We start from the raw sequence: 15428 nt of genomic DNA, 5'->3' as shown, positions 1-15428 counted from the left end.
GAAGAAGAGCAGGGGAGTTATCCTCAGTGCCCTGGCCAATATTTATCCCTCAATCAACATAACAAAAACAGATTATCTGGTCATTATCACATTTGCTGTGCGCAAATTGGCTGCTGCGTTTCCCACATTACAACAGTGACTACACTCCAAAAGCATTTCATTGGCTGTAAAGCGTTTTGAGATGACTGGTGGTCGTGAAAGGCACTATATAAATGTAAATCTTTCTATCTGTAACTGTGTGTTTACACTTAATCTACTCTATTCTAGTGGTCATTTGGGGTCACCATGTGGGAAATAGCAGCAAGAGGTCAGACCCCATACCCAGGGGTTGAGAATGCGGAGATCTATGACTACCTCATACGCGGGCAGAGACTAAAGCAGCCCCCAGACTGCACTGATGAACTGTAAGTAACAATTTTGGACTGAGTAAAATCACAGAAATTACCCTACGGAATAAAATCTTTCTCGGTTCTTAACTCGCACCTCGTCCCGTTCACCCATCACCCCTGTGCTCGCTGACCACCTACATTGTCTCCTGGTCCGCCATGGTCTCGATGTTAAAATTCTCATCCTCGTTTTCAAATCCCTCCATTGCCTCGCCCCTCCCTATCTCTATAACCTCCTCTGGCCCTACAACCTTCCCGCCCCCCCCGATAACTCTGCGTCCTCCAGTTCTGGACACTTATGCAGCCTTGACTTTAATTGCTCCACCACTGGCGGCCCGCCTTCTGTTACCTAGGCCCTAACCTCTGGAATTCCCTCCCTAAACCTCTCTGCCTCTCGTTCCTCCTTCAAGACGCTCCTTAAAACCTATTTGACCAGCCTGCGCTAATATCTCTTTATGTAACTCGGTGTCAAATTGTGTTTGCTGATCATTCCTGTGAAGCGCCTTGGGACATTTCACTATGTTAAAGGCGCTACATAAATGCAAGTTGTTGTTGTTGGGTTAGAGGTCAGGGAGGCTGCTTATGGTTGTGTTGAGGACTGGGGTTGAATTTATTTGAGGGGCAGGGGAACACACACTATTTTGTTAAATGGGAGAGTGTTTATTTTGATAGAGGAGACGGTGGGAGCTGGCTTAATCTATTCCAGGAGGCCGAGATATCTTGTGAAACCAGCTGTGGTGCCAGCTCAGCTCTCCCTCACCACTAGCTACGCTGCTGCTGCACCCTGGGTTCAAAGGTTGCAGGCGTGCGGTCAAAAACTGCTAACCATTGCCGGGCCAAAAGTACATAACCAACGGGAGATGAGTGTGAGCAATCCTTCCTTAACGATTAATGCTTTAACTACACAGCAAAGCTTCTGTCAGTCTGCCTCAGTCCCAACCTTGCAAGGCAATTCTCCAATGCATCTGTTATGTGTGTAATGCACTTATGAATGACTCCACAAGGCAATGTGCTGTACTCAAACTGTAGTGACCTTGGTCCTTTATTTTTTACTCCAGAGTGAGGCACAAGCATGGTGGGCAGCCTTTTATACTGGGCCCTGCACACCTATGCAGGTGACCCTCAGGTCTCCCACTGCAGTGCCCTCTGGTGGACAGCCTCTGCCACAGGGGCAGGAAACCCCAGTCTCCACCAGTTGCACCCTCTAGTGGTGCCAGCATAGTATATAAACAGTGTAAGCCTTATTGATAGTACATCAGGTAACACGTCTCCATCTTATGTAACTATACAGTGACTACACAGAAAGTATATCTATAGTCTGCATATATAACATCATCAACGTGACATTTCCCAATATCCCACGCCAGCCAGCATTGTGGTTTCTCTGGATGAGATAGTAAAATCTAGTCCTGATTTTGTGCTGTAGGCCCAAGTACCCTGGGAACTGAGGTCAGACTGCCCACACTGACAACTCACTGAAGCGTTCCACTGACAGGGAGAGGGAACTTTCATCACATCAGGTTGGGTTGGATCGAAACCCAGGTCATAGACTTGCACCAACCAACCTTCCTGATAAAGCCCTTTGCTGAAGTGGCGTTGCCCAAAGGTGCAGGTCGATATTTGAATCCAGTTACAGAGACAAGGGGAAACAAATTCCCCAGCGCCCTGATTGATGGCGGTAATCGGCTCGGGGCAGGACTTCCTGCGCCCGGCGTGGAAGTCCCACCCCGGCCGCAAAACTGCGGCTAACACCCCTCAGAGCACATGGAGTGCAAACTCGCGGGAGCTGGCAGCCGCCCCCCACCTCCCACTACCACCCTACAAAAAAGTGTTTCGCGCCCCCTGGAGGCGCTAACGGCCATTGCAAAAATGGGGCAATTTCAACCCCGAGGTTTGTATTCCTTTTGAGTATCGACAATTAAGGGGTGATCTGATTGAGGTGTTTAAGATGATTAAAGGCCTCTGGTAGGGGAGTCGAGAACAAGGAGGCATCACCTTCTAATTAGAGCCAGGCCGTTCAGGGGTGATGTCAGGAAGCACTACTGCACACAAAGGGCTGTGAAAATCTGGAACTCTCTTCCCCAAAGAGACTGGGACACAAGTGAAAATTTCAAAACTGAGATTGATCGTTTATTTGTTGGGTAAGGGTGTAATGTATTTGCTACCTGGGTTCTTTGCTTAAGAATTCATAGCAACACATTGCTATTAAGAACTAGTTGGTTTATTAGCAAAGGTTTATCAATCACACTATCAGTTCATCCACCAGGCTCACAACCACCTGCCTCATCGTGGATCCCCCGAACCCAACTGGCTGGGGTTTTATTGAGTCTTGTGAACATCACGTGACTGGCTAAGCCACTCACAACTCAACAGCTCTACAAACCTGTGAGCATACTCACACGGTGCATACATTACAAAGGGTATAAAGACATATGGAACCAAGGCGGGTAGATGCAGTTAAAATACAGATCAGCGATCACCTAGTAGAATGGCCTCCTCCTGTTCCAATGTTCCTTCCTTTGAAACCTTGAAGATGTTTAGTGGAGACATGAATGTAATCATCTTCCTACAGCTGAGTGAGTTTGTCAGCCAGTAAAAGCTTTTAACCGTTTTGTGTTGAGACAGGTACGAGCTGATGTACAGCTGCTGGCACATTGACCCCAAGCTCAGGCCCACCTTTGAATCTTTGAGGGGATCGCTGGAAAGCCTCATGCTGGACCTGTCCCCAGTCACAGAGAGACACCTCAATCTCTACATCAACCTACAGGAAGAAGCGGCAGCTCCTGAGTGCAATCGGAACCGCCGCCGCGTGGCCTGCTGGGAAGTGGAGGGACAGAGTCAGGGAAACATGGAGGCCTCGGCTGTCTCGGACACTGCTGACTATCGTTATGTGACGGCCCCTCTGGGTTTGATGGCAGACAGAAGAGAGGAGACCCCAGCAAATGAGAGGGCGGACCACTCGCGTGACAGACAGCTGGAAGACGAAGTCATCATCAATCTTTAGCAGCGGGAAACTTGGGCCAAATTACCGAGCAGTGCAATAATGACATGGAGGGTGACCCTCTCAGTTGTGCCTTGGTCCCACACACGGATCGAACACTTGTCGGCTCAGCGCCTTCAGCGGGGTCCAGATCCGAAAAGACCTTTGAGGTTTCCATTGTCAATCAAAACTGGAATAAGCAATTTATTTATACCTGCTGAACGTCCACTGGACAGATTTCCCTGCACACTTTTTTTTGTTTTGAATTTTTTACTTAAATTGCTCTCTTTGGCAGGTGACTTGATTAAAAGTGCAATAATTGATGTTGGGTTGATCTTGTCCACCTGCTCTTTCTCAACTGGCCAAGGCTTGTGTCGGATTATCGGAAGGCATACAGCTGTGGAGGAAGGGATTGCAGGGCGGACCAGGCAGTGTTCGTAGAACCATAGATGGTTACAGCGCGGAAGGCGGCCATTTTGCCCGTCCACCCCGTGTCTTAATCTCAGCTAGTGTGCACAGAGTGGCAGCTGTGGCTCAGTGGGTAGCGCACTCACCTCTGATTCGGAAGGTTGTGGGTTCAAGTCCCACTCTAGGAACTAGGCAAACACTCCCAGTGCAGTGCTGAGGGAGCGCTGCACTGTCGAAGGTGCTGTCTTTCGGGTGAGGCGTTAAACTGAGGCCCCCCTCTCAGGTAAAAGATCCCATGGTGCTATTTCGAAGAAGAGCAGGGGAGTTATCCCGGGGTCCTGGTCAATATTTATCCCTCAATCAACATAACAACAAAACAGATTATCTGGTCATTTATCACATTGCTGTTTGTGGGATCTTGCTGTATGCAAACTGGATGCTGTGTTTCCCACATTACAACAGTGACTACACTCCAAAAATACTTCATTGGCTGTAAAATGTTTTGAGATGTCTGGTGGTCATGAAAGGCGCTATATAAATGCAAGTCGTTGTTCTTTCTCTCTATTGTCAGTGGACTTGCTTGGTGTATTAGTACCAACAGTTCCTGAAAATGATCAACTTTAATGTTAAGAAAGACATACATTTATTTAGCGCTTTTAATGGCCTCAGGACGTCCCAAAGCGCTTTACAGCCAATTAAATATTTGAAGTGTAGTCACTGTTGTAATGTGGGAAATGCGACAGTTAATTTGCGCACAGCAAGCTCCCACAAACAGCAATGCAATAATGACCAGATAATCTGTTTTTGTTATGTTGATTGAGGGATAAATATTGGGCAGAACACCCGGGGATAACTCCCCTGCTCTTCTTCGAAATAGTTCCATGCGATCCTTTATGTCCACCATCGAAAAGACGGCACCTCTGACATTGCAGCACTCCCTCAGTCCTGCACAGGTAGTGGCAGCCTAGATTTATGCGTTCAAGTTCCAGCCTTCTGACTCAGTGGCAAGAGTGCTACCCACTGAGCCACAGCTGACACTGGTGCATTAATATTCTCCCTCCTGTGCCTTGGTGCGTTTCTGTTAAACTCATGTCTGCACTGCTTCAATGCACAAATTATTAATGTGAATGACTAGTGCACTGGAAATGGAGGCAGTTAAACTCTTGTGTGATACTCTTAATTCATCACCATTCCAGCCACCAGTGTTGTAAGCAAAGGAATAAAAATTCCACGTACCCACCATTACTCTTCACTGAGATTCTAGTGACCTACAGAACCTATACTTATTGGAGTTTAGAAGAATGAGAGGTGATCTTATTGAAGTATATAATATACTGAGGGATCTCGACAGGGTAGATGCTGAGAGGATGTTTCCACTTGTGGGGGGATCTAGAACTAGAGGGCATAATTTCAGAATAAGGGGTCGCCCATTTAGAATTGAGATGAGGAGAAATTTCTTCTCTGAGGGTCGTAAATCTGTGGAATTCTCTACCCCAGAGACCTGTGGAGGCTGGGTCATTGAATATATTTAAGGCGGAGATAGAAAGATTTTTGAATGATAAGGGAGTCAAGGGTTATGGGGAGCGGGCAGGGAAGTGGAGTTGAGGCCAAGATCAGATCAGCCATGATCTTATTGAATGGCGGAGCAGGCTCGAGGGGCCAGATGGCCTACTCCTGCTCCTATTTCTTATGTTGAACCTACAGCCCAGCCTCGTGTCATTTTCACAAATGTACTGTTATACTTTTACTGAAAGTTTGGTGAAAATACTGCCAGAGGAGCAGAAATGTGCTTGGGGTGTGCTGAGGAGCTGTAGAACCAAGCTGGGAAAGCTCACCGTGGTGTTTGATACTGTTATGTCTTGAATAAAGAGTCAGACTAGATACTGTGAGCTCAAAGTAAGGTGTGACCGTAGTCCTTTATTACAGATCTCTGTGAGGCCTCCTTATGTACAGGTGCTCCCAAGGGATTGTGGGATCGCTTTGGACTCCAGTGGATAAGCCCTCTGGTGGTTAGACATGGTATTTACAGGTTTACATACATAACCCCCCCCCCAAAGTCAATAGTGTAACTATTTATAATGTGAGTCGATCTGGGGACTTCCTTTCCTTGGTTGATCGTCTCGGTGCAAATGCTGGTGTTGGTGAGTCGTTTGTTGGGCCTTCGCTGAGCTGCTGCACTGCTGGGCTGCTGGGGGTGGTGAGTCCTGCTGGGCTGCTGCAGATGATGGGTTCTGCTTTGTGGTCAACCGCTGGGTCGGTTGCCACTTGTGTGTGTGTTGGGGGGTCGAAAAAGGTAGAGTCTATTGTGGGTTGTTCTGGATAGTCCGTAAATCTGAGTTTAGTTTGGTCCAAGTGTTTTCTGCAGGCGAGTCTATTTGCGAGTTTGACCACAAACACCCTACTCCCCTCTTTGCCCAAAACAGTGCCAGCAATCCACTTGGGACATTGTCCACAGTTCAACACAAATACAGGATCATTTATTTCAATTTTGCGTGACACATTTGCGCGATCATGATATGCATTCTGTTGAAGCTGCCTGCTCTCTACCTGTTCGTGTAGATCAGGGTGCACTAACGAGAGCCTTGTCTTAAGTGCCCTTTTCATGAGCAGTTCAGCAGGAGGGATCCCTGTGGTGAGCGAGTGGGGTCTTGTGCGGTAACTAAGCAGGACTCGGGATAGGGGAGTCTCCAGTGAGCCTTCAGTTACCCTTTTCAAGCTCTGCTTGATTGTTTGAACTGCTCGTTCTGTCTGACCATTGGCCGTTGGTTTAAACGGGACAGATGTGACATGTTTGATCTCTTTGTGGGTCATGAACTGCTTGAATTCGGCACTGGTAAAGCACAGCCCATTGTCACTTACAAGGACATCAGGCAGGCCGTGCGTAACAAACATGGCCCGTAAGCTTTCAATGGTGGCAGCGGACGTTCTTGCCGACATTATCACACATTCAATCCATTTGGAGTACGCATCTACAACCACTAAAAACATTTTTCCCAAGAATGGGCCTGCATAGTCGACATGGACCCTCGACCATGGTTTGGAGGGCCAGGACCATAAACTTAGTGGCGCCTCCCTGGATGCATTGCTTAACTGTGAACATGTATTACATTTGTGCACGCAGAACTCTAGGTCTGCATCGATACCGGGCCACTACACGTGGGATCTGGCTATTGCTTTCATCATTACAAGGCCTGGGTGTGTACTGTGGAGATCACTAATGAAAGTGTCCCTGTCCTTTTTTGGCACCACTTCCCGATTATTCCATAGGAGGCAGTCTGCCTGTATAGACATTTCATCTTTGCGCCACTGGTACGGCTTGCTTTATTCCAGCATCTCTAACGGGACACTTGACCAACTCCCGTGGAGCACACAGTTTTTTACTAAGGACAGTAAGGGGTCTTGGCTCGTCCAGGTTCTAATCTGTCGGGCTGTGACGGGTGATTGCTCACTCTCGAATGCTTCCGTTACCATAACTAAGTCTGCAGGCTGTGCCATCTCCACCCCTGTGGTGGGCAATGGCAGCCTACTGAGAGCATCGGCACAGTTTTCTGTGCCTGGCCTGTGGTGGATGGTGTAGTTGTTTGCGGACAACGTGCGCGCCCATCTCTGGATGCGGGCCGATGCATTCGTATTTATCCCCTTTCAGAAAAGAGGGATATAAGTGGCTTACTGTTGGTTTCCAATTCAAATTTGAGTCCAAACATATTAATGCGTTTTCTTTACCCCGTAAACACAAGCTAACGCTTCTTTTTCGATCATACTGTAGGCCCTCTCGGCCTTAGACAGACTTCTGAATGCATAAGCAACCGGTTGCAATTTCCCAAATTCATTAGCTTGTTGCAATACACACCCGACCCCATACGACGACGCAACACATGCTAGTACCAAATACTTACATGGATCGTACAACACAAGCAATTTGTTTGAACATAACAGCTTCCTAACTTTCTCCAAGGCATTTTCTTGGCTTTTACCCCATACACATTTATCTTCTTTTCGCAGTAAAGAGTGCAGGGGTTCTAACAATGTGCTAAGACCTGGTAAGAAGTTACCAAAAGAGTTCAGGAGTCCTAGAAATGACCGCAGCTCTGCCACGTTCTGTGACCTTGGTGCGCTCTTGATTGCCTCAGTCTTCGAATCGGTGGGCCTGATGCCGTCCGCCGCGATTCTTCACCCCAGGAACTCCACTTCAGGTGCCAGGAAAACGCATTTCGAGTGTTTTAGCCTGAGCCCCACACAATTAAGCCGACTAAGAACCTCCTCCAGGTTCTGCAGGTGCTCGACGGTGTCCCGACCTGTAACCAAGGTGTCGTCCTGGAAGACCACGGTGCGTGGGACCGACTTCAGCAAGCTTTCCATGTTCCTCTTGAATATCACTGCGGCCGATCGAATCCCAAATGGACATCTGTTGTAAATGAAGAGACCTTTGTGCATAATGATGCAGGTGAGGCCTTTCGATGATTCCTCCAGCTCCTGCGGCATGTAGGCCGAGGTCAAGTCCAGCTTCATGAACGTTTTCCCTCCTGCCAGCGTCGCAAATAGGTCATCTGCCTTTGGTAGTGGGTATTGATCCTGCAGTGAGAAACGATTGATAGTTACTTTGTAATCACCACAGATTCTGACGATGCCATCTCCCTTGAGGACTGGAACAATCGAACTGGCCCACTCATTGAATTCGATCGGCGAAATGATATACTCTCGTTGCAGCCTGTCCAGCTTGATCTCCACCCTCTCATCATGTAAGGTACCGCTCTCGCCTTGTAATGGATGGGTTGTGCCACCAGAATCAATTGGATCTGCAATTTTCCTCCTTGGAACTTTCCGATGCGTGGTTCGAACAGCGAGGGGAACTTGTTTAGGACCTGGGCACACGAGGTGTCATCGAAAGAACTCGGATGTCGTCCCAGTTCCAGCGTATCTTTCCCAGCCAGCTCCTGCCGAACAGCGTGGGGCCATCGCCCGGTACCACCCAGAGTGGTAAATCGTGCACCGCTCCATTGTAGGAGACCTTGACGGTAGCACTGCCAATTACGGGAATCAGTTCCTTTGTGTACGTTCTAAGTTTAGTACGAATGGGAATCAGGACTGGCCTTGAAGCCTTGCTGCATCACAATTTATCGAAAGTCTTTTTGCTCATTATGGACTGGCTTGCGCTCGTGTCCAGCTCCATGGACACCGGGAATCCATTTAATTCAACCTTCAGCATTATCGGGGGACACTTTGTGGTAAATGTGTGCACCCCATATACCTCTGCCTCCTCGGTCTGAGGCTCTGGTTCATCATCATCCACCATGGATCTGTCCTCCTCTGCAACATGGTGGTTTGCAGGATTAGCAGGGTTTGCAGCTCGTCTGCACATGCGTTGGAGGTGTCCCATTGTTCCACAGCTCTTGCAAACGTATCCTTTGAAGCGGTATGAATGGAAATGATGATCACCCCTGCAGCGCCAACAGGGTGTTAATGGCCTTGTATTCACCACCCTTGATGGCGGACTGTGAGTCATCTGCAGACATGCAGCTGCAGGCGTGTAAGTCCTGCCCTGTACATTTCGATTCAAAAACAACGTTACTTTGTTCACAGTACTTGCAGCAGCACTCGTGTGCTGAGAAATGTGTTTGGTATTATCACTGGTGGAGATAAACGCCTGGGCTATCGCTGTGGCTTTATACAAGGTTGGGGTCTCTACAGACAAAAGTTTGCGAAGTATTACTTCATGGCCAATGCCAAGTACAAAGAAGTCCCGGAACATGTGCTCCAAGTGTCCTTCAAATACACAATGTCCTGCAAAGCGCCTTAGCTTGGCGACGTAGCTCACCACTTCCTGGCCTTCAGACCTCTTGTACGTGTAGAACCGATACTTCGCCATCAGAACACTTTCCTTCAGGTTTAGATGCTCCTGGACCAGTGTGCACAACTCATCGTACGACTTGTCTGTGGGTTTGGCTGGAGCGAGCAGGTTTTTCATGAGGCCATATGTTGATGCCCTGCAAACGGTGAGGAGGATCGCCCTTCATTTGGCAGCGTTCGTTTCTCCTTCCAGCTTGTTGGCCACGAAGTATTGGTCAAGTCGCTCCACGAAAGTTTCCCAATCATCTCCTTCTGAAAATTTCTTCAGGATGCCCACAGTTCTCTGCATTGTTGCGGTGGGGTTCGTCATCTGTATCTCATCGCCAGTTGTTATGTCTTGAATAAAGAGTCAGACTAGATACTGTAAGCTCAAAGTAAAGTGGGACCATAGTCCTTTATTAGATCTCAGAGTGCCGTTTCAGCCTGTGAGGCTTCCTTATATATAGGTGCTCCCAAGGGATTGTGGTATCCCTTGGGACTCCAGGGGATAAGCCCTCTGGTGGTTAGACATGGTATTTACAGGTTTACATACATAACAGATAGCACCTCCCAAATCTGCAATCTCCACCACCTAGATGGACAAGGGCAGCAGGCGCATGGGAACACCATCACCTGCAAGTGCCTCTCCAAGTCACACACCATCCTGACTTGGACCTATATCATCGTTCCTTCATCGTTGCTAAGTCAAACTCCTGGAACTCCTTCCCTAAATGTGGGTGTAACCTTCACCACACGGACTGCAGCAGTTCGAGAAGTATGCCCACCAACCCCTTCTCAAAGGTACCGTAGAGTTGGGCTATAAATGCCGGCCTTGCCAGCGATGCCAATACCTAAGAATTAATATAGATTTTTTTAACGGTTTCCCCTGGTATAGGATGGGTTGGCCACCTGCCCTGATCGTATTTTCCCTCACGTCCAACTGATGGCCTGCAGACCTGCTCATGCACCTGGTAGGTTCACTACATTGAGAGTTTATTGTTTACACAGAGAGTGGTCATGAATCTCAGTGAAAAATTCAGATGATCCTTTACACAGGTCTAAGGCTGGATTTCCGCTTGTTGCCGCCTCTGTATTCGCCACGGAGGGGTGGCAATGATGGTGGTAAGCTCTTCAGGATGGGAGGCCAGCTTCCAGCGCCCCGCAGGGACATTTGGTGCCGGCTTCGGTGGGGCGCAGAGCATTACCGCCCGGAAGAGACGCGATTTTCGGCTGCCGCCCGCTCCGTAGAACACCGTGCTGGGAACGCCTGTGAAAATGGGAAGTCCGAGCTGTAGTGACTGCAGTGAGGTAAGTAATGTCCACCTCAGGTAAGTGTCATTGTTTTTTTTGCAATTTATGTTGTGGTGGCGTGAGTTACGTATAGGGAATGTTTTTGGTGTTTTTTTCTCCCCAGGCCTCTGAGCGCTCCGAGGCCGGCTGTTTAGCTCGGGATTTTCCCATGCTCAGCCGGCTTAGCGCCCTAAGAGATGTGCAACGCCTCCCTTAGCACTCCTCTCCACACTCAGGGCCTAGCTGCCCAATTTTGCTGACTGAGGCGCAAACCGTTCCCAGGTGCAAACTTTACCGCCCCGCCGCTATTACCGTCCGAAATGAGCAAAGCCGAAAATCCAGTCCTAGATTTTTCACATAGTTTGGGACCTTTACAAGGGTGCTGATCCTCAGTTACCCAGTAACTTGCCCATTGCAATCTTCTCACTGTAACGTGCTCTGATATTGCCCACTGCTCATTAAAATGTTTCCTTCAGCACCCTCCTTGCAAGCAGACATATACACTCTTCCCCTCTCCTCGCACCCTTCTGGATGGATTTGAATCATCAGTAACACCATCTCTTGTGTCATACCCTTTGCTCCCTGATGCGTACAAACCCCTTCTATCTCTAACTGCATATTGCTAATGATTAACCATTGTGCTGACTGACTCAGTTAATAGACAATAACGCACTGCCTGTCTATACCTGCAGTGGCTAGTGCACACTAGCTGATGTGCGCACGGCAATGCACTAATACATGATGGCCCAAAAATTGCGGTCAGAGGCTTCCTGCGGGTGGATGCCTCCGACCAAAAACATTTTACCTAAAGTACCTGGTGGTCCCGGAGAAACGTATACTTGTGGTCCGAGCCCTAGATGCGCAGCCCAGGGTATGGGCCCATGCCACCCAGGAACATAAGCGCAACTTGGGGTCATATGGGCCTGGACCACCAATCACAATGTAATATTCTTACTAATAGTAATGGGAGCTTTATTTGTACAAGCTCCCAAATAACCCCCAAAACACAGAAACACAACACAATAAATAAAAAACACCTCACATATTTAAAATTAATTGAAATTGAATTTAATTAAATGTTTTAGAAAAAATGTTATTGTTTTGAATTAAAAAAAAATGTTTTACTAGCGTTAAAAATAAACTTACCTTAATGGACAGGGTTTTTAATATAAAAATTAGTGATAAAATGTAATTTTTTTATGTTTTAAAACTCTTACGCTGGTAAAAATAGGCTATATGCCTGCTTTTACGTAAGAGTTTGAAGGACATTCACTGGGCAGGAGTTGGACAAATAGCCCAAATCTCCGCCCCGCGAATGTCCTTCTCCCGGGGCACAAAAGCTGGTTCTTAGCGCATGTGCATTGCGCGCCGAGAAGCGGAATTTGTGAGGTCTCTTCGGATGCGAGCGCGCATCGTATGCACCTGAGGGAGGCTGCAAATTACAACACAATATAGTCCCTGCTTCAATAAAACTCACTAATTGCCAATTGCAAATCACGCCACTTCATAGCTGCCAATCATCTCCTGTGGCATTGTGCCCGGGCTTCCAGGATCCTTGTTCTCTCCACAGTGGGTTCCCAGTTACCAATAGGCTGCTCATTAAATTAATGACCCGGTAAGTCTTTGAATATATTTATGGAAAATCCATGGGCTCTCTCGCATTGCCAGTGTTGCCTGCAAAGAACGCATCTTGAGGAAATGGTCTGTGCCAGCTCATTATTACAATTAATGAGCAGAAGAACCATGGGCTGAGTGCCAGCAATTTCCCAGGATGCATTCCCTGCAAACTGTGTGATATATTCTTTACAACATCACTAAGCACACTACATACAAGATGGCTCTACAGAAACTTGTCATGTGACCTTCTCGCATGATCCTTTTATTATATACATCAATAGTTGCATTACCACAGTAGTCCACTAGGTGGAGCTCTATATTACACATTGCTTCCCATTTGGAGCATCGTAATGAATTCCACCCCTCCCCCCACCCCACCCATGGTGTTCAAGGATATAACGCCGTCGCAGGGTTCAGAGTGGGGTCATAGATCTTTGACCTTCACTCATCTGCTTCATTGACATCTCTCCATTATTTTACATCTTCAGGGGAGATCCAGAGGAAGTCCCAAATGACCTTCCCTTTCCCCCAATGTTGTCGTCAGGAGGGTTGGTGGTAACATGGGAGAGGCAGATGATCGGTCACGCACTCAAAGGTTGGGAGGTACTGTGAGCTGTATCTTACCTATGAATGTGTAGGAGTACACATAGTTTAAAGAGGTCCCTATAATTACACAACAAGTTAAGAAATTCCTCAAACAGGCACTGTCTTCTTAAATATATTCAATGACTCAGCCCCACAACTCTCTGGGGTAGAGAATACCAAAGATTCACGATCTGCTGAGAGAAGAAATTCCTCCTCATCTCCGTCTTAATTGGGCGACCCCTTATTCTGAAACTGTGCCCCCAGTTCTAGATTCCCCCATGAGGGGAAATATCCTCTCTGCATCTACCCTGTCGAGCCCCCTCAGAATCATGTAATCTTCAATTCAAGGATTTGTTGCGATGACCATACACAATCCCCAGCTTTCCCCTCCATTGTTGTATAATCTGTTACCCCTCACTGTGTAGGTTCCTACATGAAGAAAGACCAATTGGACAAGGTACAGGAGGACTATTGGTGCCTGTGGAAGAATCAAAGGGGGAGAAATTCACGCGTGCCTTATTTGGGGCGGTGTCCCGGGTGGAGCGGTAAACTTTGCGCCGGCAAATGGTTTGCGTCTGCTGCCACAAAATTCAACAGCTGGGCCCGGAGTGTGGAGCGGGGCGCTAAGGGAGGCGTTGTACACTTCTCTCAGGGCACTAGGCCGGCTGACCATAGGAAAATCCCGAGCTAAACAGCCGGCATTGGAGTGCCCTAACAGAGGCCTGGGCGGGGTGGGGGAAACCTGAAAAAACCCCACCAAAAACAGTCTCAATACATAGCTCATGCCACCACAACATAAATCGCAAAAACAAATTAATAAAACCAATCACACTTACCTGAGGAGGGCATTACTTACCTCACTGCGACCACTACAACTCGGACCACCCGCTTTCCCAGGCGGTCCCACCAGGGGGCGCTACGGAGCACTAAGGGTCGTGCAGCAACCATAAATCGAGCCGGTGTCACAACCAGGGGCATTGCACACCGGCTCGCCTCTCCCGGGCGGTACTGCTCCGCGCTCCGTCGATACCGGCACTCAATGTCCCGGTGGGCGCTGGAAGCTGGCCGCCCGGGCGCAACTGCTTTCCGCCGCCATTGCTGCTCCTCCAGGGCGCTAACAGGGGCGACAGAAGACCAAAAATCCATCCCAAAGACTGTTCAGGAGAAAGGAATGGGGGAAAACACCTATCCACTCCCCTAACCGCACCAAAAGACCCATTTCACTGGATTGTTTTTACTGGAAAGTATTGTAATTAAAATCTTCTTGCTTTTCTCTCTCCCCAAACAAAATTCTTTCTCAACCCCTTTTCTTCAATGAAGAGAATTGAAAGGAACTGTATGGAATAATTAAAGCTATTAAACATTTTGTTAACTGGGCGCCCCTGTTATTTTATGCTGCCTCACAGTTTGGATAAAAGGTGTACTTTAGACAAGAGTTAATGTCTCCGTGATGTATTCTCAGGGTTGACACAACAAGATCTTTGGGTCTCACCCCAATGGATTAAAAACACCAAGCCAATTATTGAGGCATGGGTTGGATTAACTGAAGTCATGCGGCATGTGCTAGACTTTGAAACAGGTACAACACCAGGACTGTGAATCACACTGGGACCAGATTTCAGCAACCCCAGAACACTCCTAGATGCATTATTTAATACTAGTGTGCCTGGCACCATTCACTGCTATCTGTAGCAATAGTGCTAAAGTAGACAGAGAGAAACACACACCAGTAGATCAGTGCTGTATCCTAGCTATAGTTAGACATGTGAGCTGCCAGGAATGTCCATTTATTAAAATCAGTTGTGTCATATTCTTAGATCATCACCTTAAATTATTCCCACCACCAGTCATTGTACAGCCCAGCAGATACATACTTCACCCCACCAGAGGCATTCAACTCACCAGAGACACACTTCATCCCACCAGAGACACACTTCAACCCAGCAGACAGGCCTACACTACGCACTCCAAGTGCACACAGTAAAGACATTTCATGCATGCTCCATTACACTTTATAGATACCCAACTAACGGCACTGCTGGAATCTGACCCACAAACATCGCACCAGTTCCATACAAGAATGGCCACACTGATAATTCACCAAACATAAAGCACTGAATGGGGTTCCTGTACCATAAGTAGCACAAATCAATTCATTTCTTAAAATGCTACATGTGTGCTTATGGTATGTCATTTTAGAAGGGCATAAGTGTGCTCACTTTGCTGTTACTAGCATCTGTCTGAGGCTGAACCAGACTGTTCGCAACCTAGATGTCCTATTTGACCCTGAAATGAGCTTCCGGCCACATATCACATAAAACCGCCTACTTCCACCT

General features: G+C 47.7%; 1 protein-coding gene across 3 annotated transcripts in view; it reads left to right on the top strand.

Annotated features, from left to right (window-relative positions):
• The window catches only part of tyro3 (TYRO3 protein tyrosine kinase), a 163099-nt gene extending 159409 nt beyond the window's left edge, over positions 1-3690 (top strand). For all 3 annotated transcript variants that reach the window (XM_070877400.1, XM_070877398.1, XM_070877401.1), the window contains exons 18-19: positions 268-404; positions 3012-3690. In XM_070877400.1, coding sequence (XP_070733501.1) covers positions 268-404; positions 3012-3390 — 516 coding nt within the window. In that variant the 3' untranslated portion in view covers positions 3391-3690. The remainder of the gene's footprint in view (positions 1-267; positions 405-3011) is intronic.
• Positions 3691-15428: the final 11738 nt, after the last annotated feature.

This window comes from Pristiophorus japonicus, chromosome 4 (genome assembly GCF_044704955.1).
Source record: "Pristiophorus japonicus isolate sPriJap1 chromosome 4, sPriJap1.hap1, whole genome shotgun sequence".
NCBI classification, from domain to species: Eukaryota; Metazoa; Chordata; class Chondrichthyes; family Pristiophoridae; genus Pristiophorus; species Pristiophorus japonicus.
This window is presented reverse-complemented; position numbering and strand designations above follow the sequence as displayed.